At 39.4% G+C, this 25149-nt stretch overlaps 2 protein-coding genes across 2 annotated transcripts; one reads left to right on the top strand and one right to left on the bottom strand.

Moving 5' to 3' along the window:
- Positions 1-636: 636 nt before the first annotated feature.
- Positions 637-5118, bottom strand: LOC121529200 (thiosulfate sulfurtransferase-like). Its single transcript, XM_041816950.1, has 2 exons — positions 4507-5118; positions 637-2866 (listed from the first exon to the last, which is right to left on the bottom strand). Exons 1-2 carry the CDS (start codon positions 5093-5095, stop codon positions 2562-2564), a joined length of 894 nt encoding a protein of 297 aa, XP_041672884.1. The 5' UTR covers positions 5096-5118; the 3' UTR covers positions 637-2561.
- Positions 5119-14321: 9203 nt separating this feature from the next.
- LOC121529570 lies at positions 14322-20507 on the top strand. Its single transcript, XM_041817508.1, has 3 exons — positions 14322-14765; positions 14910-15311; positions 16602-20507. Exons 1-3 carry the CDS (start codon positions 14322-14324, stop codon positions 20505-20507), a joined length of 4752 nt encoding a protein of 1583 aa, XP_041673442.1.
- The last annotated feature ends 4642 nt before the right edge of the window (positions 20508-25149 follow it).

The following is a 25149-nucleotide window of genomic DNA, read 5'->3' as shown; positions in this document are numbered from 1 at the left end:
AAAATTGAAATTATGAGATAAAAAGTCAAAATTATGAGAAAGCCATAATAATAATGACAAAATTATGAAATAACAAGGAATTAGGTTGGAATTATGATTTTAAAAGGTCAGAATTAAGAGATAAAAGCTTATATAAGTGAGATAAACTACTGGAATTATGAGATAAAAAATATAAATTGTGAGCTAAAAAAAAGTAATAATTTTGCGATATAAATCAAAACTGAGATAAAGTCATAATAAGGATAATAACGGCACAATAAGGTTTAAAAGTCAAGTGTTTGAGATAGTATGCTGAAAGCATGAGATTAAAAGTCATAGTTATGATAAGCCAAAATGACATACAAGGTTGAATTTACTGGAATAAAAGTCAAAATGAATAGACTAAAAAATTTTTAATTTAGGAGACATAAAGGTCAAAATTAAGACTCATAATTCTGACTTACTCTGTCATAATTCTTACACTTTATCTCCTTATTTTGATTCACTTCTCATCATTTTGACTTACTTTCTCATAATTTGGATATAAATTATATATGTGTATATATATATATATATATATATATATATATATAAAGTGGCATTAATTGGCTTCTCTACATTCCACAAACCAGAAGTCAAAAACTAGAGAACGAGGAGTTGACTCAGTGACTTTTATTCAGACATAAGTGAAGTGAACATTACAAAAATACACAGTATTTCATTGGAAAGAGTGATTACAAAGAATTGTTAAGGTACATTACCTAAAGGCATGTCTACAGATAAATTGTGATTTAAAAAAACATTTTTTAAAGTCTAAGGCACCTATTTCTTAAGTGCACATACAAGTACCAGCAGGTTGTTCTATTTGACAATACTGCTCAAAGACTCATACAAGGTAAGAACTAGAGTAGTTTACAGATTCTCTGATACAAATTTCTCCCTGGAATTTATTCTGTGAGGCTTTTCAAGCTGGTTCTGTAACTGACCTACTCATAAAAGTAAAAAGCACCATGAGGGACAAGGATACTTTATTAATGTTCTTTCTAATACCTTAAAACACTGGCAAACTGTGGTGTTCAAACCCTAAGGTTCTGGTGCAAGGTAGGGGGAGAGAGAATGGAGGGGTCAGGTGGAGATGAGCGAGCAAGCGAAAAGGAAGCAATAGGCGCTGATCTGAATCACCAATCACCCATTTAAATGGCTTGGACTGATGTGAAAATTTGCTTAAAATCAAACCTGTTCCGAAAAAAATTATGATGGGCGAAAATGTCGGCGTCAGTGTGCCAACATGAATAGAATAACATGAGATCAATTTTCTTTTTTAATGTGCAAAAAAATCAGATGAAAAAAAGGCAATGGATGTTGATGAAGAAAATGCACTATGTATCTTTAAGGACCACCTTAAATCCCAGGCAAGAACACTAACTCAGCGGATAATGTCACTCATGGTGCATATGTGTCTCACATCAATAACAACAACAACAATTAATGAGAAACATGAGTAAAAGGACCCCAGCAGTGATCACTGTACAAAAAGGAAACTCCCAAACACATGTAAAACACATCTCAACACCCTGCTCAAGGGCACGATGGGGAACTACGCCCACTCATCCACCCAGAATTGAAATCACTGAGATATTAACACTCCAGCTGTGTACATCAGCTGTTTTGGGATGTTATGTGGAATCATTTTCTATCTATGTGATACTGTTTAGTCAACAGAAGTGAAAAAGTACATGTGAGTTGTACTCAAAGAAGGTACAGTAACTTGGGTTAAAAGCAATCGATGCTTTTCAATCTTTAATGAAGTGCAATACCTCCCCTGAAATTTACTAAGTTGAGGTAAAAGTACTGTGTTCAAAATGTACTTTAAAAAATACAAGTATACAAAAAAAAAGAATTTTAGGGCCAAGTTTCTTACCTGAGAATGAAGCTGAGAAATTAACAAAAACATTAAGGTTTCAATAATCTTATCTGTATCTGTATCTCTATAAAAAGAACAGGACAACAGATGTGAGGGCCATCGTCTTAAGGCAGTCTTACTGCATTTTTGTTAAGATGGGTTAGTATAAAAACAGAATGCCAAATGTCTGTCTGGCATGGACGTTTTCTGGGTCAAACCTAGAAGAATGTCTAAATGTGGACCCTGTTATATTGTAAGATAAGCAGATTAGTTTGACCCTCCTAAATCTCAGTCGTTGTTCATTTCTTTGTGCAACAACATACTAATAAGTGGGGTAAATAAGGAGGGAGATTTAGGCCATAAAAGGGCCCACTTTGGCTCAAATACAGCTTATCAGATGTGTCTGTCTTAAGGTCTTGTGGCTGAGATTTAATTCTTACAGTTTTGCAAGAACTGTTGTGATTCCGAACCAATGCAAACATATCTTATGGTTACTTATATCCTGCCAATTACCTAAGACTGTGTTTCTAATATGTGATGAATTCAACTGCAAATCATCTAACAATCACCAATAAACATCTATTCCTACTGTGATGATTTAAGACTGATTTACTTTATCGGTTCATGTTTCATAATATGCTTTTAGCAAAGTGAATAAACTGAAGTTTTTAATGCTTCTTTATCCTCCTCTAGGCTTGTTTTTAGCCTCAGAAATGACATGCTCTGCAGGGGCTCTGGTGAACCACTCATACCATGATCCGCCGTACACGCTCACCCCAGGAGTGCCACACAGATGAGCCGCCAGCACCATGTGACAGGCCGTCACGCCGGAGCCACATGTTCCACATATGTGCTTATTAAGGTCCACTTGTGACTCCTCAAAGAACTTTTTGAGCTCGTCTGCGGAAAGCATCATGCCGTCATCATCCAGGAACTTAAAGAAGGGCATGCATTTAGAGCCAGGGATATGACCTGGATCCACACCTGTGGGACAAAGACAAATAAGTTCATCCACATGTAATAATGGAACATTTTATCAATAAAACACTTTTTAGATACGGTTTTAGTAAACCTTTGCAAATTGGACTTTACCACAATATTCTAATATTTTAAAATAGTGACTTTTTTAAGTTGTAATAATCGATATTAAAACAAAAAAAGAGTCTTTAATTATTTCACTTTGTAAGAGGTGAATCTAGAATATATGGAAATATAACTTTCTGAAGTAAATCACAGGGAAAAATTAACTTTTCCATAATGTTCTAATTCTTTGAGATGCACCTGTATAAAGATACTAGGTTCCCAAGCAAGAGATGAACACCATGCCCAATGATCTTGACCTTTGACCTCTGAAAGTCTAATCATTCAGCCTCGAGTCAGAGTGGACATTTGAGCAAAGTTTAGAGACAATCTGTCAAATCCTTCTTGAGATATCAGGATCACAAGAGAGGAATGCACATGAGGGCCAATGACCTTTAAAATCGTATTCACAAATCCTTGTGTCAAAGTGGATGTTTGTGCAAAAATTTAAGGAAAATCCCTGGACGCGTGCCAAGATGGTGCATTCAGTAGAATGGCCTGCATGCATGCACGGATGCTATCTCTGGAGGATCTTCATGCATCTTTGCAGTCACTTTGTGTGACACTTATCCCCTCCACAACAATTCTTAGGAATGAAAAAATAATTATACAGCAGTAATTGGTTTTCATGCAATTAATCTCATGTACATACTAGTATGTATCGCATAGAAAGCCACAATTCTTAAATTAATGGTTTTATTAACAGATAAACAAAGCCCTAAGAGGAGAGTCCCTTTTAAAGTGAAATCTAAACTTTGTCTTATCACACTTGATATGTTGGAATAAGGTTGCTGTGGGCGTGACATAATTTTTGAGTTAGACCATTAGAAAGTTGTTCACCTCTTTCCTGGACTGGTTTAATTTGGGCAGAGCAAAAATTGGAGCCCATGATATCACCAGTCTTGATGGGGAATTACACTGCCCCCCCCGCTTGTTGCTGCTTGTTGAAAGTTAACAAGCAGCTAAATGCTATGATTTTGTTTATTGTGAGGTAAATTTCCCAAATCTATCAGCCACAGTGGCCTGTGGATCATTAAAAGTATCAGAGATATTTGTACCAGAAAACAGTAAATTTAATCCCCCAGTTCTGTCTGCTCTGGCACAGAGCCAGGCAGCTGCTCTCTGATCAGAGGCAAACTTAAAACAGGAGAGGATTGTGTTTCTTGTGAGTGGGCATGGTTTCAGCTAATTCAACTAACACGCCCACACCATCCTAGAGCAGATTTTACACTGCCAATTGTTTTTCACGATTTTGAAGCGTAATTTTATAAACTTAGAGATGTTTGTCATGACTGAAATTCGGCCTGGTGCTTCATAACACAGTGGCCTACCATGAAACAAATCTAAAATAAAGATCTGTTTTATCACTTTACAGGGACTTTAAGTTCTTGTATTTGTCAGTTAGATAGCAAATCAACATGATGCATTGTTTACCATTTACAGAGCTTAAAAAAAACCTTCTTACAAGTTTTTTTTTCATTAAATACTCTGTTAGTGAGAAATGACTTTCAGACTGGAATTATTTTCTCCAAACCCAGACTCACCGTCTCTTGGTTCCGGTTCGATCCCTTGGAATCTCCCGTGAGGCCTCACATCCACTACCTGAAACTTTTTGGACGCAATATTCTCCGTAACGTCCTCAAAAGACTTGACCCAGGAGCGGTTCATGGTGGCATTGAAGCGGACTGCCTCAGGCTTGGTGTAGGTCCCTGACACCGGATGACCCTCTTTGACCCAGTTCCTAAACCCCCCGTTCAGCACCGACACCTTAGGGTGCCCAAACAACCTGAACATCCACCAAACTCTGGTGCAGGAAAATGCCCCGTAGTCGCTGGCGTCGTACACAACCACATGGCTGTCATTCCCGATGCCCAAGTTCCCAACATAGTCCGCAAAGTGTTGCTCTGAAGGCAGCGTGTGGTCGAACCTGGAGGTCCTGTCCGAGCAATCGTCGATGTCGAAGTGGGACGCTCCTAGGATGTGAGTTTGTGCGAATTCTTTCTTTCCGTCTCGGTTCATCATGGGTAGGTACCAGGACGTGTCCAGGATCCGAAGACCTGGACCGACAAGATTTCTGTTCACCATGTTTGCAAGCCATGAAGTAGAGACGAGGGTCTGAGCATGCACGGCCATGTTCACAGCAGGAATAAAATAGCTGTCCTCAAACCACCCCTGATATCACAGCATGCCTGCGGATACATGTATCATTAAACAAACAAGTGAGTGAGAGCTACGGGTGCCGCTATGTCTGAGTTGGGTAAATAAGACTGCCACCCCCCCAGTATTTCTGTCATTATTAACAAATAATAGCAATTAAAATGTTTGAAGATAGCCCCACATCTCCTCTAGTGCCTCACGGTGATTCAGTCCAGCCCCCTCCCTGATCCCTACACATGGTTTCATGCAGTGAAGCTCTACACTGTAATATACAGGTGCATCTCAAAAAACTAGAAAATCATGAAAAGTTCATTTTTTTCCCCTGAAACTTCCATTAATTCGAGATTAATTTCACACAAAGAGAAATATCACTCAGGAAACATCAGCAAATTGGATTTTCCACAATATCCTATTATTTTGAGATAGTGGATTTTATAGTTTTGGGGGCTGTAAGCCATAATCATCAACATTAAAACAAAAAAAGTATTGAAATATTTCACTTTTTGTGAGATGAATCTAGACTATATGAAAGTTTAACTTTTTGAAGTAAATCATGGGAAAAAAATGAACTTTTTACCTGATTTCTAATTTTTACACCAGTATATAGTATGAGTCCTGCTTTCAAAGTACTGAGCCAGGGCTGGCCATCTTGGACCTGCTCTAAACAGTCAGCAGAGAGCATCATAGGACAACTTGTAGGTCTTGAGTTTAGGGGTGTTGCAAGATCATCCCACAATGAGTGTATCAGTGTAATAATGTACAAATACACCTAAATTAGAATCTCCACTTACTTATTCTAACTCCACATACTTTGAGGCAGACAGGTCAGTGATAACTGCATGAATGCTGGTGTACTGTACCTTTAGTCTCTATCACGTTTTAAATTATCTTGTCTTACATAATTAAGTTTTTGGAAGACATCAGATCATGTGCAGCGTAGCTCACTCATTTAGAAAAGGTTACCTTAAATAGAAGCGACTTTTAGTTTTATTAAATTAGAGTCATCAAAGAGACGATTTGTTTCTACTACAACACTGTTAATTTAAAACCAATGACTGCAATTACAGCCTTGTTCTTCGAAATTCACCTAGACAAGACAAGTGGAAAAATAAAATAAATAAATAAAAAAAAAAAACGAACCCACTAGCAAAAAAGGGTGACAGCCATTCAAAAGGCCCTTATAACAAAAACCTTACAAATAAGTAATTATTAGTAGATTAAAAAGTCACAATTAGGACAGGAAAAAAGTTCGAATAATCCAAAGTTATACACATGTGGACAAAATTGTTGGTAGTCCTTGAAAAGATTGAAAATAATTTGACCATGGGGGCATGTTAAACTAAGGTGTGTCCTGTAATCAGCATCACAGGTGTCTTCAAGCATGTAATTGGTCAGTCTGCCTATTTAAAGGGTGAAAAGTAGTTACTGTGCTGTTTGGTATCACGGTGTGTACCACACTGAATATGAACCACCGAGAGCTAAGGAGACAGTTGTCCCAGGAGATTAGAAAGAAATTATAGACAAGTATGTTAAAGCTGAGGGCTATAAGACCATCTTCAAGCAGACTGATGTTCCTGTGACTACAGTTGCACACATTATTCAGAAGTTTAAGGTCTAGGGCAGTGGTTTTTAAAGTGTGAGGTGGACCTCCTCTGGGGGGCGCCACAGAGCTACAGGGGAGGCGCAGAACCATAAACCAGAAAAAGGTGATTTGCTTTGCTAACCTCTGCTGTACACTGAGCAAAATGGATAGGCTTATAGTTACTATAGGGACTATGCTATAAAGCAGTGTTCCTTAACCAAAGAGCCATAATCAAGAGGTGAAAAGTGGCAAAAACAGATTGAAGTAGCAATAAAACTAGATTAAAGGTGGCAAAAATGGACAAAAGCAGCAAAAAAAAAAAAAAAAAAAAAAAAAGATGGGTGAAAAGGGGTGAAAATGGGAGAAAAAGTGGAAAATGGTCATACAGTAGCAAAAATGGGTGAGAAGTGACAAAAACAATGAGTGGAAGGTGACTTAAATGGGCAAAAATCAGTCAAGATTGATAAAAATGGGCAAAAAAATAAGAAACAAGTGGTATGTAATGGCAAAAGGTAGCTTAAATGGGCAAAAAATGGCAAAAAAATGTGTAAAAGGGCAAAAATGGCAAAAAGAGGAGGCAAAAATTGGGAGAAAAGGAAACAAGTGGAATTTAATGGTAAAGGGTAGTTTAAATGGATGGAAAGTGGCAAAAAAATGGTAAAAATAAAAGGGGGCAAAAAGTTGGATAAAAGTGGCAACAATTGGGAAAAAGTGTCAAAAAGACATCGCAAAACTGTGCAAAAAATGAAAAAAAAGGATATTTAATGATAAAAGGTTGCTTTAATGAGCTAAAAGGTGAAAATGGGCAAAATGGGATAAAAGTGGAAAAAATGGGGAAAAAAGTGACATAAAGAAGTTGTACAATTGCCAAAAAAATATGAAAAAGGGGTATTTAATGTCAAAAGTTAGCTTATATGTGTGAAAAATGGCAAAAATTTTGAAAATGGCAACAAAAGTTTCCATTTTTTTAAAGGTTTTCTGGGAGAATAATATTTAAAATTAAGACAAAAAGAGCTACAAATGATCACAAAAGAGCCACATATGGCTCCAGAGCCAGATGTTGAGTATCACTGCTAATCAAGTTAGGATATTCCTGCATTGATACCGATGATGCCCTAGTCACTGTGTTTAATTTGCAAAGATGTCCAAGCTAATGACAGCATGAGGCTGTGTAAACTTTGGGTCATCTTAAGACTAGACAGAAAGTCTAGTGACCAAACTAGGGGAATTTTTAACAGGAAGTGAAAGGACTTTTGGTCACTAATATGTGCGCTGGCACTTATAAAAAACAAGTACCAGGAAAGGCTGAAGGTGGAGGATGATCTGCTGTTATGCAATCCTGCATCAACGGTACAGATGAAAATGTATAGTGCCCACTGGGTAAGAGGGAAAGGCAGATTCTTAAGGACATTTGCAAACCAAAATATGTTAATGTTAAAAATGTTTAAAAATTAGACATAAATGTTTGAAATGTTGTTGTTTAATTTGTTTTTTAATTTACAAGAGGAAAATTGATGACAAATTGCAGAGATGGACGATATGAATGGTAAGCAAAAAGCACAGAACAGCTTCCAAAGAGATTAGAAGTGAACTCCAAGGTCAAGGTACATCAGTGTCCGAAAGGCACTGTTCATCGCTGTTTGAGCCAAAGTGGACTAAAAGGAAGATAACATAGGAAAAACCCTTTTGGAAAGTCACATCAGCTCTGTGTTAACAGATGCAAGATTGAAGCATACAAAGAAAAGCACACTGTCCCTACTGTGAAACATGGAAGAGGCTTGTTTATATTCTGGGGCTGCTTTGCTGCATCTGGCACAGGATGTCTTCAGTCTGTGCAGGTTACAATGAAATCTCAAGACTATCAATACATTCTGGAGGCAAATGTGCTGCCCAGTATGAGAAAGCTTGGTCTCGGTTGCGGGTCCAACAGGATAATGACCCAGAACACACAGCTTAAAACACCCAAGAATGGCTAAGAACTAAACACTGGACTATTCTGATGTGGCCTCTATCAGCCCTTATGTAAATCCTGTTGAATATCTGTGGAAGGAGCTGAAACATGCAGTCTGGAGAAGGCACCCTTCAAACCTGAGACAGATGGAACAATTTTCCCACAAAGAGTGGGCCAAAATACCTGTGGACAAGTGGAGAAGTCTCATTGAGAGTTACAGCAATCACTTAATTTCAGTAATTTTTATTCATCGTGACTTTTGTCAGTTTAAAGTTATTTCAGACTGTCCAACGTGAAACGTCATATTGACATAAATATTCAGACCCTTAGAAAAACCCTTAAAATTGAGCTCAGGTTCCTCCCATTTCTCTTGATCTCTGCTGAGATGTTTCTACACCTTGATTGGAGTCCACCTGTGGTACATTTGACTGATTAGAAATTATTTGGAAAGGCATACGCCCTCTATAGAAAGTCTCAAAGCTGGCATGACTATCGGAGCAAAAACCAAGGCATTAGGTCAATGTTTTTTTAAATCCTGACAAAGACAAATGGCCATCCACCGGAGAGCCATGTTCTTCTCAAGGTTCTGTCTGCTGACAAGTTTTTTCTAACTATTTATATTTTTCTAATATCTTACTTGATTTTTCAAGATGTCGCCACACTAAGAAAATGCTTGGTAACTGGAGTCATAAACTCAGAAAAAGACACTATAACCATGTGATTGCTCTCATAAGTGATCAATTTCATTCTTTGCTGCCTGCTACCAACTGGCCCCTTGATAAGATCCTACAAGTGCACGTGGTAGAAGTTTAGAGCTTAAATGATCTCTTTATCATGATGAGGACTGTAAGGAGTCACATGATGACACATATTGTGTCTTCACTTTGCAGGAGACACCGTAGTCACTCAGGCTTTAAAGCCACAGAGTCAGACTTTACTTTGCAGACTGTTTCCCATGTAGCTGTTTATAGTCACTTTCCTCTGAATGTAACCTGAGCAGAACTCTGAATAAACTTGTTACTGTAAAATAAAGCCTAACACTGACACATGGCATCACACAGAGCATTTCCTCTTTAAAAAGAAGTCAATTCATTTTATCAGTGAAGCTTTAGAAACCATTACAACAATTTAAGAACCACGTGAAATTAATCAAATCGTGTATCTAATCTCTTACAAGATCAAATGTTGACCTTGTAATGGATCCTGTATGGCACGTACCTTTTAAGGTTTTCACTGGACTTGTTCCCACCAATTTTCATGCAAGAGCAAGCCCTGTAAGTCTATGAAAGCTCATCAACAAACTACTTCCTTTTTCATGGCGAATGGGTCACCATGGCAATAGGTTTAGTGTCAGACCTGTGGGCTTGAAAAGATAGCATTGGGATAAGTAAAGGATCTGTACAAAATGTGACATCTTCTGGTCTGGACCCTCTACATAAATGACAAATTTTGGTCAGACTGGGCCATGCACAGCTGAGTTATGAACTACTTCCTGTTTCTTAAAAAATATGGAAATTTGAGGACTCACCATGGTAACGCCCTGTGAGTTCTGTACATGATCCAAATAACTTTTCATCATTAAGGTTTCTGAGCCACTGAGCTCTAAGCCACTCCAAGGTTAATGTTATTGTTTGCTAGTAGCCTAACATTCCCCAACATAACCTTTTGGTGAAACCGCACAATAGGCTATAGAGTGTAATTTTCATGAGACTGAAGTGTTAGCATTGGAATGATTGCTACTATTAGCTTCTTCTTGAATGTCCAACTATTTCTCAAAATGTTTTTTAAGGAACAGTAAGTCTGTAAATATCTCTCATGTCTAACTTAAAGGTAATGCTAATTACAAATGTAGTATTGCTTTAAGCTAGTTAGCAGCTGGGAGCTAGCTAACCAAGCTAATATTAGCAAAATGTTGTTGATTGTAAGCTGCTCTAAGCTAATGGGTATTCAAACATGTTGTTTTACTGTTTACAGTGTTACCTTTCCTTCAGTTATTCCTATAATACAATATCTTTAATATTAATATGATCAAAAATCTATTTACTTCAAAAGGCAAGGTTAGCATTTAGCCCCCTCCTAGCTAATAGGAATATTAGCTAAAAAGTGTTGAGTGCTAATGATAGCTGTTGTCATCGGAGGCTCACACGCTATCACATATGTGCTTCTAATTTAAATTTGGCCTGATGCTGCCTTATAATTTAGCTAATCATTGACCATAGCTGCTGATAGAGTAGTATTGGAACTTGCCGGTGATTCATCAGGAGGTGAGATCTGGCGTAAATTGTGGACATGCATTTGTCCATTGCTGAGGTTAAATAAGGATGTATTTAAACTGAATGATGCCTTATTGTTTTAAAAAAATGATTATATATCACTTGACCATCAGTATAATCTGGTTTGACCTTTGTTTTAGCACTGATGATGCCTTCTTGAACAGGAAATGTTAAAGCGATACATGTAGCTTTTAATTTTTAATATCAAAGTTGATAAACTCAAAGTGTTGGCAAAATTGCTCCACTAGGACTTGAGAGACAGCCAATGAGGACACCAAGTTTATGGTGATATGGAGCTGAAGACAGTCTGTTAAATGCATACAATGAATAGAATATGAAACACGTGAAGACACAGAGGAGACAGAGGCAGACCGGGAGTGAGTGGGAGAGAGGGGAGGTAAGAAACTGAATTGCTTAATTGGAGTCACTGCCTCTATATTAGCGACAAACTCTTATTTTTTTCGTCAAACCAGGATTTCCTCCCACTGACTCTTCATCTATCCAAGCAACTGGTCTGATCGGAGCAAAGTTTCCAGATTGAGGTAAGGCTAAACATTAAAATATGTAATCAGTAGGCTGGCTATATGAGTGAAAAAGAAGACTACTGCCAATGTGGTTGATTTTTCTGGGGTTATTTGCAGTGAGAATAATTTCAAATATGCTCAGTGATGGTAACTTGTAAAGCAAAAACCATACTAATGAAAAGTTTATTAGTGTCGATGTCATTATGATTACAAAAAGAGGACAGTTTTAATCTTTAAGAATAAATGTTGCAGTTTGTGGGGAGATAAAAATAACAATTTCAGTTGAATTAAAAGTTGAACCTAAGAATTTTAACATTAAGAAATTTTGCATTTAATGTTTCTTTAAATATAACTTTTGAATTCTGTCAACTTCAACATTACTGGAGTTAAAGGAAATTATGCTGTGGACAGTTTTTTATGACTATAAAGTTCCTAATATGTCCATATGTTTGTGATTTTAAAAATCTATCCATCTGTTTTCAACATAGCTAATCCTGTTAGGGGTCATGGGGGGCTGTATCCAATCCCAGCTGTTATTGGCCGAAAGGCAGGGTACACCCTGGACTGGCCGTCAGTAAATCAGGGGGCTGATTTTGAAAGTTTTAGTTCATTCCAATTTAAAAATCACTATTTTTATTTAAAAAACAGTTATCATTGTATGCCAAATTCCTGTATTGGTTCACTAAAAATGATCTATGATGTAGCATCGTAGGCTAGTAGTAGTGCCGGTAGTCCTGCTGGCATCCAGTAATTAAACTATTAGAATCACAAGACCTCTTGGCTATCCTCGCCGACCCTGAATCTGCTTACAGATCGGAAACAGATAGCCAACATTGTTGGAATAAGTCGAACTTATGAGAAAGAATTAGAGAAATCTAATTTTCCATGTGGGAGGGATGCATTTCCTTGACAACCATAAACAAAAACGCCAAGCTTCAGTTCAGTGCAGAGGAAAAGGCAGTAAGTGGTTTCACGTGTGAGCAGATGAGCTCAGTTATCAGCCATTAGCAGCCTCTGTATACACACTGAGTCCAGGGGGGTATTGTCTAACTGGGATAAAATGTGGATGCATTCCATCGCTTCCACATTATTAGCCTCCACAAAGAGACCTATGTTAGACTCAGCAGTACCTTCAGCATAAATCAGGTGATGGTTTCACTAATAAGACAAAGGTTGCGCATCATGTGAAGGAAATGTACAGTAAATGATAATGAGGAGGCGCACGTGTTGTGTAACAGTATTTTGTTGTGCAGGTTAGCACAGTTGTTAACCATTTCATTTATGCTACTGAGACTGGTGAATGCTATCATAGGTACCTATTTGATGACAATCCAAGATAATAGACATGTTCTCTACCATATTGCAAAAAATAAGAGTTAATAAACATAAAAATCCAGCCTGCACAAGTTCGACATTTACATGACTGCTAAAAATCAAATCTTTGTCAGTGTATTGGTCTAATTCCAAACCAAAGTCGTGTAATTACAGATGATATGTCATTTATCTGGACAAGTCCAGATAAACATCTGAAATGAGATTTCATGAAAATTAAGTCCAATTTGCATGCTGCATTGTCAGCCCATTTAAGTCCTTCCAGGCATTTCAGGCCTTATTTTATGCTTTTTACATCTTAAAATATGTTTTATCCAGACTTACTGTGTGAACATGGCTTCTAGTGAGTGTAACTGGATACGTCCGATCAGGTTTTAGTGGCACATATTTTCTATTATTTGAGTTTTTTCAGTAAATTTTATTATGTCATGTTTATTTAATGATATAACTAATTCCTTTTTTAACATAACGGTAGTGTTAATAGTAACAATCATGGATTTAGAATAGGCCCCACTCCTGTTTGTGACATATGGATTAACTAATACCTTTTTTTATGTAACTTTTTTATTTATCTCAGATAATTTGAGGCCTCATTCACCAACCACTCTGAAGGAATGCTTTTTTAAACCCCACATATATGGTTTTAAAGAAGATTCTGACATTTACCAAGGTTTTCTTATCTATTATTTGTTCTAAGCTAAGAACAAAATCTAAGAAAACTCCAGAGCATTTTTAACAACATTTGAGTGCTGTTATGACAGGATAAAATGAATAATTGAATAAGCATGGCACAACATATACGACACATAATTCTAATCGATCTTTTACTGCATTTTAAAAATCAATTTAGCACCTTTATATTATAAAATAAATGTAATAGATACATAAATTTGGTCAACTTTAATTTAACTTTCAGGTAGCGACATAAACCTTCCCTCAAATGGGCAGGACTGTCAAGCAGACCAGACCCATGTTGGCAGCCCTCTGCTGAGGCTTCAGTGGGTTTGGAAAGGGCTAGAAGTAATGGTAGGGGTGGAGAAAAGCAAGAAGAGAGACAAGAGAAACTAAAAATGAAAGACAAATCTTTATGATGGTAACAACATGTGAAAGATTAGCAGTAATGCAGATGACTGATAGAAAACAAACATGATAGGAAATAGAACAATGCAATATTAGCATCAGCAGCTGTGATGGTAATAGAAATAGCAGTATAGTAGTATTGCTCTTAGGTTCAGTTAAACTGTTCTGGTGAATATTATAAAAGAAAGGAGGATGTTAATAGATGCTAGCATTAGCAAAAATAACGGAAGTAAAGAGAGAGATGTATAAAATATATAAAGGTGGTAACAGCAATGCAAAGTGAACAACTGTTTAATTTGCTTTAAGATGAGATAATAATGTTTTCTGAAATATTATAACAACTAATTTGATGTGTTATATTTCTACACCATCAAAGCCCAACAAAGAAAGTATCTGACATGACCTTTTATTCTTTTTCCTCTTTTCTCCTTCTCTATCAAGCCTCCTCTTTTTCAACAGGATGGCCCTTCTTGACTACCCTGTTCCAGACTTAGATGTTACATTGCAAGAGGTCAGCCGTGTCCTGCAGCTCACTCTCAGTCCCAATCGCTATTCCGAGTTCAAAAGTACCCTGGAAGACCAGAGGGAGCTCCTTCAAGAGGCCCAGCAGAAATTAGCAACCATTACCGCAGGTCGAGAGAACTGGGTGACGGAGCAGTTCAAAAGAGCTCTGCTGTCCTGTGATGACCCTCTGCACACCTCCACAGCTCTCCCTGTTGTTCTACTTCCCTCCCAGCTTAAGAGATGTACTCAGCTGGGGAGGGCAGCTGCTCTGCTCTGGGCAGCAGCAAAGCTCTACAGTGAGCCTTTGTTATTGGAGGGCAACGTGCCAATGGAGCGCACACAGCAGTCTGAGGTATTCGCTGCCAGCCGGATTCCTGGAAGGAACCAAGATGAGATCAAGGTGAGATTACATTTAGGACACAACCACTGTTGCATGTACGTAGCAATTGAATCAGAGAGGTCAGCAAAATGCTTCCTCATGCTCATATTTTAAGTTATAATTCAAAACAACATCTAACCTGTACCTTTGACATTTCAAATTCAGGTTTATCCAGATAGCCTCCATGCTATTGTCACCTGCGTTGGAGGGATGTTCCCTGTAGACATACTGTGGCGACCCAGCACCGGTGGGCCACTTTCTGCCAGACCTTTTGCTGATGTCTACAACCAGCTGGCTCAGGTGATGGATCAACCCAGCACAGGGAAACATACTGATCCATCCGTCATCTGCAGCCTCACAACTCTTGAGCGCAAAGCCTGGGCTGCCACCAGAGAAGACATCCTGAAGCAAGGAGGGGCAACAGCAGCATCTTTGCTCCAAATGGAGAGTGCAGTGCTTATGCTCTGTCTGGAAGACTCCAACGCACCTTCTGAACTGGCTGATGTCCTCAATGCTGTGAGACTTGGAGGAGGTGGAGACAGCCCATGTCTGAGATACTATGACAAGGTAATAGGAAGAAACTGGATGAGGATTTTAAACCAAGCTGAGATCAGATTCATAAAAACTTTCACTCTGTGATACATTCTCTCATGATACCAGGGATTAAGTTCTGTCTTATATGACAAATATTAGTTGGATGCAGCAAAGTTTTCTTCAATAGATTCTAACTTACATTCAGATCTTCAGTTTTTTTTTCAGTCCTACACCAAGAGCAAGAGCATGTCTGGAAGTTTTAAAGCCATAATATATAACTTTCAGAATAGATGTACTGTATATATATAGCAATAGCACAGCTCTCACTGAACAAAACAAACTGTTCCCCACCCCTCCCTCAGGGTTCTGACCTGATCTCCATTTAGATATACAGCCCAGAGTTGATAAGGTTCTAATTTCTTTCTTCTTCAAGTCTTTTCTCAATTTGAAAGCTCTGTTGGTTCCCCTATAGTCGTACTTTTGTGATAAAACTCCCCCTTGCTACACACAGTACATATATGTGTTCCTTAGTGGGCTAGGCAATCTTACCCTCAAATTACACATACTCTGTCTGCACAGAGGTTCACACATAAAGTGCACTCTTGAGCAAATTGCTTTATTTTAAGAAAGTCTTTGACATTCCAATGCACATGCCCTGCTTTGTCTTCAGCGCATGTCAGTAGTGATGAGCCTAAAATACACCAGTGCTGTTCATCCGGGCGCATTTCGTTTGCATTCACACTACCAAAACGAACCGGACTTTGGGCTCAAATGTACTCTGATCCGGGACCAGGCCCCTAATGTGAAAGCACCCTTGCCATGGCAAGGTGGAAAGAGAGGGCCTCTTGAGAAAATGAACATGTTTGAGCATCTTAGCGACACTTGAACAAGCTGAAGGAATAGCCATTTTGCCAGTGTTAACAAAGAGCTGAGAAAAACAAACCCTGATGTACCTTTTATCACAAAGTCATACATTTAGGAAGGATAATTTGATATTTTTTAAATGTCACAAATCATGGGCACTGGTATAGCTCAGTTGGTAGAGCTGGCGCCAAAATACAGAGGTTGTAGTCTTCAAAGTTATGATCGCAGGAATTCATTCCCGCTATTAGCCCACGTTTGGTGCATGTCTTTCCCCAGTCCCTCCTCCCATGTTTCCTGTCTCTCTTTGTCTGTTCTCTCAAAATAAAAGTAAAATGCCCCCAAAATAATCTTTAAAAAAAAGTTACAAATTATACCATTAAAAACAAAAAAAACTTATGTTGTCAGATATTTCACCCTACCCTAAAAATAAACAGTTTTTGTTTTTCCAATTTTTGGCAGGTGGTGAACCTCGTGGTTTTCAAAGACAGCACAGCTGGGATCGTGTTTGAACACAGTGCTGTTGATGGGATGGTGGCTGGACTTGTGACACAACGAGTCTACAATCTATCAGAAACTGCTGATCTAAACCTTTTGAGTTCTGACACAGAAAACGTGAATGGTTCTGTAAGAGTAAACAATGGTAACTATGAAGACCCAACACCTCTCACATTTCACTTAAATGTGAAAAACACACCCAAACCAAGCCCTAATTTACAAGAAACACACCCAGTCCTTACTTTTGATATGCCCTCCTATCCTGACGTCTTTTCGACTCTCAGAGGGCAAAGAGGCCTGTACGATGCTTGGGTCAACTTCTCTTTGCAGCTCTCCCTAAGGCAGACTCTTGGGGAATCAGCTTCCAATCATATACTTGTTACACCTACTCATATGCGACACTACAAACATGGCAGATGTGACCCTACATACTCACTCACCATGCATTCCCGCAAGCTAGTGAGTGCCTTGCCATCTTGCATTGGCCCAGATAGCAAAATTCAATACACTACTGACCTCCTAAACTTGTTCCACTCTGCGTTTTTGGAACATAAGAACCTCATCAAAAACAGCAAAAATGGTCAAGGAGTTGGTCCCCATCTGGCTGCCCTACGCCGACTTTTGCCACCTGATAATCCACTGAAAAAGTTCCTGGACCCCTTTGGATGTCCATCAGTATACCTCACAGGAACAGATATGATGGAGGGTGTGGAGTGTGGAGTAGGGAACGTTTATGCCAGAGATCAGCTTGCTGTAACCTACCTTGGCAAAAGAGACATGGTTCGCATTGTGCTTAATGGGAAAGGAAGCTTTGCTTTGGTACTTGAAGAACTCAGAGAAAACCTGAAGAGAAACCTCAAGTTAGTGATGCTTTTAGCTCTTAGATATGCTATTGCAAACCAAATGGGTGCTCTGGAATGTGTGCTGCAACAGGGACAAACAGAGAAAATGCACGCAAAGACAGATCAGTGCTCAGAGAGGCTAGATAATGGCAAGAGCGATGTTGATTCCTCCTCTGGCATGGGCTCTGACTACACTCTGGTGATCCATGGTGGTGCAGGAGAAGAGATGATGCTGAATGCTGAAGTGATTGGGGTTATCGAGTTTGCTCTACAGACAGCTTTAACAGTTGGATCTCATGTGCTCCTAAAAGGTGGTAGAAGTCTTGACGGAGTCCAGAGGTCGGTGGAAGCTCTAGAGGACTGCTTCCTGTTCAATGCAGGCAAAGGCTCAGTATTCAACAAAGATGGAAAACAAGAATTGGAAGCAACCATCGTAGATGGCAATGCAATGAGTTCAGGTTCTGTCGCTTGTGTGAAAAGTGTGAAGAACCCAATAAAAGCAGCTAGATGTGTCATGGAGAAAAGCTCACATGCACTCATTGTGGGGGACGGAGCTGAAGAGTTTCTACATGGTTTGGAGGGCAAAGATAAGCCTGTTGAGCCTGAGTATTTCCACACTGATACACGCCTACGACAGTTAGCTGCAAAGCTCAGTGCTGGAAACAACTCCAAAAACAGTCACCCTCAGACGGTTGGAGCTGTGGCCTTAGATCGCTGGCATAGCTTGGCTGCTGCCTCTTCCACAGGTGGGGTGGTAGGAAAGCTGAAAGGGCGAGTTGGGGATACAGCGGTGGTAGGAGCTGGAATATATGCTGATGACAAGGTGGCTATAACTTGCTCTGGTGATGGAGATGTATTTCTGAAGCACACAGTTGCACAGAAAATAGCCAGCCTCTACAATCACAAGGGGTATAGCATTAAGGAAGCATGTAGAGAAGTGATGTCTGAAAAACTGGATGGGGTTTGTGGAGGAATCATTGCTGTTGACAAGAAGGGTGAGGCCACCATTGAAACAAATGCTGGTGTGATGTTTGTGGCATCAGTGGTCAGTGGCGTTTCAAGGGTAGAAGTCCTGAGGCCAATGAGGAGCTTCTCCAATGTCATCTGGGAAACAGATGAACTGGTTGCCTTCCTTAATCCAAACCCCTGGATCCCTGGGTCAACCATTCTGACAACGAAAACTCTCAGTGGGGCAAGTAGCATCTTCAAGTTGGCTTTGCCTGATTTTGTATCAATGCTACAAGGGGCAAGAGTTGTTTCAAGCTTGCTATGTGAGCGATTAGGAGTGCAGCGTTGTGCTTTGGTTTTCAACCCAATGCCTGACAAGCCAGCACAGATTAGACTGCTCCCTCTTCATGGCCTTGAGCCAAAGTGGCAGCCCCATCTTGCTTGCGAAGAGGAATTCCACACTTACGATCCTGGTTACTGCACCTCAAAAAGTGGCCCAAGGTGGGATGATGAAGCATTGGCCTATGTTCAAGCAAAGATTAGGAATGGATTGCCTACACCAAATGCACCCTCCTGCTTTGACTTTTTTGGAGACCCTTCTGATGATAATGTATTCAGCCGCATTGTTCGTGGAGAGCAGCAACAGTGGAGAGTGTGGGAAGACAATGAGCATGTAGCTTTCCTCACACCCTACCCAAACAGCCCTGGACTGACTGTAGTTGTTCCTCGTAAGCCACTGTCCAGTGACATCTTTAAACTAGAGGAAGCTGACTACAAAGCCCTGATCCTAGCCACCTACAAAGTTGCCAGACTCATGGAGGAGGGGATGGAAGCCAGAGGTGTAGCTCTAATCTTCGAGGGCTTTGAAATTGACTATGCTCATGCCAAGCTTATCCCTCTGGGGCCTCCTCCTGATGGCACCAAGCCTGCTGAGCTGCAACCAGAATGCTTTGAGAACTATCCTGGATATGTGTCATCACTTGATGGCCCAGCAGCTGACCAAAAAGTCCTCAAAAAGGTCTACAAAAAAATTACACATTGCAGACCTCCTCATTCATGGAGAAACCCTCAATCTCATGCCACACTTGCCATCAAGAGCCAGTGGTATCGCAACCTGTTCCAGATCCAGAACACTCTTTTCCACAGCACAGTGGAATATTTCCACAACATTTGTCAGTACTCCTATGCCCTTACCCCTCTCACCACTGACACCATCTCCTCTCCAATGGGGCTTGGTTCTGACTCTGAACCAGTCTCTGTTAACCTGCTGGGCCAGGAAATCTACCTTGCAGACTCAATGCAATTTGTTCTTGAATACTTCCTTCGCTTCCAGGAGAACCTGCCAGGAACCTACTACATATCCCCCAGCTTTAGGGGGGAAGACCCTGATGCCACACACTTAAATCAGTTCTACCATGTGGAGTGTGAACTACTGGGTGACATGGATAATGCCATCTCCATAGCAGAGGGATTTTTGGTTCATCTCACTAAGTCCATGCTAAAGAAGCACTCTGATATCATCCTTAACACTGCTGGGACTTTAACACATGTCAAAGACATGCTGAATAAGTTGGAGGGGAATGCGGCACTTCCAAGAGTCTCACTAGACCAGGCCATCCCCATGATGCCCTCTGCAGACTGCTTAGAGTGGGTCCAAGATGGCCAACCGCAATTTGGCAGAAAGCTAACACGCAAAGGAGAGAGGGTCTTGATTGAGAAGTATGGCGGTGCTGTTTGGCTGACTGAGATGGACCATCTTGGGGTTCCTTTCTACCAAGCATATGTGGAAGGAACTGGACGTTGCAAAGCCAAAGCTGCTGACCTTCTCCTGGGTCTGGGTGAGACTGTAGGTCTTGGTGAACGTCATTCGACCCCTGAGATGGTACAAGATGCCCTCAGGCACCATGGGGTGCTAGAGCAATCCTACAAATGGTACATCAACATGCGGCAGGTGAAACCACTTCTCACAAGCGGATGGGGAATGGGGACAGAGCGTTACTTGTGTTGGCTGCTACAGCATGATGATATCAGAGATATTAACATCATTCCAAGGATGAAAGGAATAAAATATATGCCTTAATCTTGGGTTTCCTTTTTCTGGTGACCATGACATGCTAGTCATGATTAAATCATTAAATGTCTCAATCACCCATACTTGGGTTTGTTAAAATCTTCACCAATGGTCCATCGTTTTGTGTCCATGATAGACTAGAGCATCCAACAACCTGTCCTTTTGACATTTCTGTCATTCATTGATAAAAGTTTCTGGTGTTTTAGTGGTGCAACCCAATCGTAACTCATCATTGCATTGACATTTATATTTAAGGACGTAAATATGTTGTTTAAATGTAAAGGACTTAATCTTATTTTCAGGGTTGAGGCTACTGTATAAATGTAACTGCAAAGTGAAAATATACTCAGGCTGTAACTACAGTTATGAATTTAGTAGTACCTTTATTTATTTGTGTAACATGTACTAACAGTGTTGACCTTAATTTTTATAAATCATTTGGTAAAATGCTTAACCATAAATGTTGTATTATCCTTTATGCAAGCAAATATTTTATAACATTTTCCAACATTTTGTTTTTTTATTATGTGTACATTTTGATTAAGCAACCATGATTTTTTTCCTAACAGACAATAGGGACAACCTGAACTGATGTCCGACAAGGTCAGTGGGACCGGTTAAAGATTTCTCTGACAATACTGACTCCAGTGTTGCTTAAAAGACTGTTAAATGGCCCTTGAATATGTCTCAAAAAGTAAAAATGTGTGTGTGAATGTAGCATTTCAATTTGAATGGCAGACCAGCGTGTGACTTGTAAAGACTAGTAAAAGAGTAATAAAAATACATTGTAAAATAAACCATTTTGTCTGGCTTTGACATACAAAAGACACTGTCCATTATAATGAATGGCATAAGCATTCACATTAAACCCAGGTAGTTTAATTTTACATTAATGGATATTTTAAATGAGCAATGAATGATTTTTTTGTAAAGGCTATACATAATTAACACACAAATACAGGAGTGGCAAGTAACTAATTAAAGTTACTCCAATTACAGTGATTGGGTAGTTTTTGGGGGTACGTGTACTTTTATGAGTACATTGTGAAATGTACCCATAAAAATCTACTTATTTGAGTACAGTACTCTTGTACTTTTTCCACTTTTTTTGACTACACAGAAGCATATAGGGAGAGAATGCTTCAATATAACATCCCATACAGTGAAAAACTGGAGTGTTGATAACTCAGGGTTAACATTTGTGAGTTGGTTTCAACTCCAAACCTGTATTTTAACTCCATTCAGGGGTTTTGGTGTATTTTTCAGTGTTGATCCACCAATTTTAGTTCAACTCTGTAAAGAGTCAGATGATCTAAGCTCTGACAACTGCAATTTCAAATCTGGGGTGTGTGCAGAGTTCTCCATCATGCTCTAATGCAGCACGTTTAGATGTACCCTATATTGTCAAAAGTATTTGCTCACCTGCCTTGACTAGCATATGAACTTGGGTGACATCCCATTCTTAATCCACAGGGTTTAATATGACGTCGGTCCACCCTTTGCAGCTATGACAGCGTCAACTCCTCTGGGAAGGCTTTCCACAAGGTTTAGGAGTGTGTTTATGGGAATTTCTGACAATTCTTCCAGAAGTGCATTTGTGAGACCACACACTGATGTTGGACAAGAAGGCCTGGCTCTTAGTCTCTGATCTAATTCATCCCAAAGGTGTTCTATTGGGTTGAGGTCAGGCCAGTCAACTTCATCCACACCAAACTCTCTCATCCATGTCTTTATGGACCTTGCTTTGTGCACTGGTGCACAGTCATGTTGGAACAAGAAGAGGCCATCCCCAAACTGTCCCCACAAAGTTGGGAACATGGAATTGTCCAAAATCTGTTGGTATGCTGAAGCATTCAGAGCTCCTTTCACTGGAACTAAGGGGCTAAGCCCAGCTCCTGAAGAACAACTCCACATCAATCCCCCTCCACCAAACTTTACACTTGGCACAATGCAGTCAGACAAGTACCGTTCTCTTATTAAGGAGCAAAAGAATATTTAGAAGCAAGGAAATTTCACGACTGGACTTGTTGCACAGGTGGCATCCTATCATAGTACCACACTGGAATCCACTGAGCTCCTGAGAGCGACCCATTTATTCACAAATGTTTGTAGAAACAGTCTACATTTAGTGCTTGATTGTATTTGATTGGAACATCTGGTTTCAATAATTTGGATGGGTGAGTGAATACTTTCGGCAATATAGTGTATTTTAGATGTTTTCAGACATATATGTGTTTAGTTGTGTTTGGATGTTGCCTGTTGGATGGTTTTTGCCAGTGGTTCCTGCAGGGGTCATGTTTCTGGTAGATTGTTCTTGCTTTAGATGTGAGACACATTTGCACCATGAATGAAGTTATCCACTGAGTTAGAGCTTGACCTTAGGTTTACCTAAATGACACACAGTTTTCTTCATCAGAATGCATTGTCTTTCTATGAGGTTGACTCTGCTTTGTTCTTGCCAGAGGAGACCCACCTTGCCACAGATTCTCTAGAGTTACTGTCATATTGTAATATAGTTAAGACTTTCAAAAGAGTAGTTTAGCTACATGTAGTATTAATATAAGTCTGTATGAGGTTAGTTAACACTATTAATTCCGCTGTGTATTTACCTTTATCAAAGAGGTGTGGCTTTATCTAAACAACCTGGTTGGAGCTCTATTTTTTGTTGTTCTTGCCAGTAAGGAGAGATGACATTTTACTGTAAAACTCCTCAGTAGTTACTCAGTTAAACTTTATACTGAATGCTTTTTTTTACTTGAGAAGATTAGACCAGTATTTTTACTTAAGTAAATTTTAGTAAAGAGTGATTAAACTTTTACTTGTGTACAAAAGTCATGTACCTTTTTCCACCTCTGCACAAATAGAAAGTTCTGGGCTAGCTTTTCTAATGGCTATGAAACCCAAGAGCAACGTGAGCTACTCATGCAAGGAGAGTTCAAAGTGAGTCAATCTGAAGTAACAAGATGTTTGCTCTACTGAAAGGATTAGTGCTCAGTAAAGAGATCCCTAAACTCAGTTATACTCTTAGCATTGACCCCCACATGCCAAGTGTGCAGACCGATGGGTTGCAAAAAGTCAGAACCTCACCAGGGTTGTCATGTGGGAACCCCCCCTTTGCTGGTGTTTGGTTAAGTTTGTCCCACAACAGCTCCAGAGGCCTGAACCATTATCTCTGGCATCCCAGACCCTTTGTTCTAGCTCTCACTGCCCACTGCGCAAACACAAAGATATTCTTTATCTTACCTACCTCATAACATGGCAATCACTGCCAAAAAAGCATCACCACCTTCAACAGACTTAGATTCTGTATAAGCAAGCTCCAGGTAGTGAAAAAGCCAATGCAGATACCTAGCACAACTCACAGTTGCAACAAAAATACAACTATTCCTGGTGCCAATATTACGCATGAAGAAGAACTGCAATGAGAAGAAAAAAAGAGATAAGTCAGAAGAAGGGGCTTAAGAAGAGAAAACAGCCAGAGACAGGGTCAAAAACCATGTGTTCAAAATGATGCAATATTTTAAGAAAAACAATATTTATGAAGGGTTTGTAATTAAAGTAATACATGATATATATCACATATTAGATACATGAAGAATGTAAAAACCAAGAGGACTTAATCCTTCACAGGAGCATCATTTTTGACAAGGTACTTCCTGTAAAAAACATTATAGTTTCCCTTTATTTGGTCCAGTGATATACAATGTATGATAACACTAAGAATGGAAAGCCAATCATTTGAGAACCATTGCAAATATACTAATCTACCAATGATAAGTTGGCATGACTGATATGGAAAAAAAGCTTTTAGAGGACCAATCCTTGAAGAGGACCAGATTCATTGCCAAACAACCATCTTTTATGAGCTATTTTGGCTGTTATATTTTAGATGATTTATAACAACAACAGCCAAAAGTTTACAAATTACAGGTGTATGATAAACAAGAAAGTATTATTATTATTATTATTATTATTATTATCATTAGTGTGTACGTTACGTTGGCTAATCATCTTTAGCGATAGTTAAATATTGAGTTAGAATCTTGTCAAAATATAGGGGTAGATGTTGACAGGCTAATTACCCGGATGTAGTAAATCAAGACTTATTAGTTTCCGGCTCTCACTGTCGACTCTGACCCCCGGCTACAACAGAGCCCTGCCTGTCTTTTAAGGATAAAATATCTCTGGTTTAAATTCTGTAACGTAAGTTAACTTATGTGTTTCCGCTTTGCATTCTTGTGTTTTTGCTTCTCCTGTATCCACTTGATTTTTACATGTGTATTTTCTTCAAGAAGCCTGGTTAAAGGTAAGGTCAGCGCTCTGCTATGATAGCAGCCAATTAGCATGCGAAGCTAACAAGCTACAAGACATCTATGTGACTCTCGGTTGAGCCAGCCATTTTCTTACGACTGATGAACCTGAAGAGGTTGCACTGTTATTTTATAATCGGTTCATGCTACGGTTATAGATGTTTCAGTGGATGTGCAAATTAGCGGAGAGATGAACCATGCTGAGTAGTTAAGCTGGCGTGAGTTGCATGCTTGCTAGCGTTAGCTTGAGCTAGTAACTAAGTTAGTGTCCTAAACTGACAGCCGAGAGGCATAACGGCTTTACAGGGAGCCGTTATGCCAAAGAAAAGACTAATCACAGT

The sequence above is a fragment of the Cheilinus undulatus genome, linkage group 21 (assembly GCF_018320785.1).
Source record: "Cheilinus undulatus linkage group 21, ASM1832078v1, whole genome shotgun sequence".
Lineage (NCBI taxonomy): Eukaryota > Metazoa > Chordata > Actinopteri > Labriformes > Labridae > Cheilinus > Cheilinus undulatus.
The sequence above is the reverse complement of the archived record's forward strand: the minus strand, read 5'-3'. Positions and strand labels throughout refer to the sequence as shown.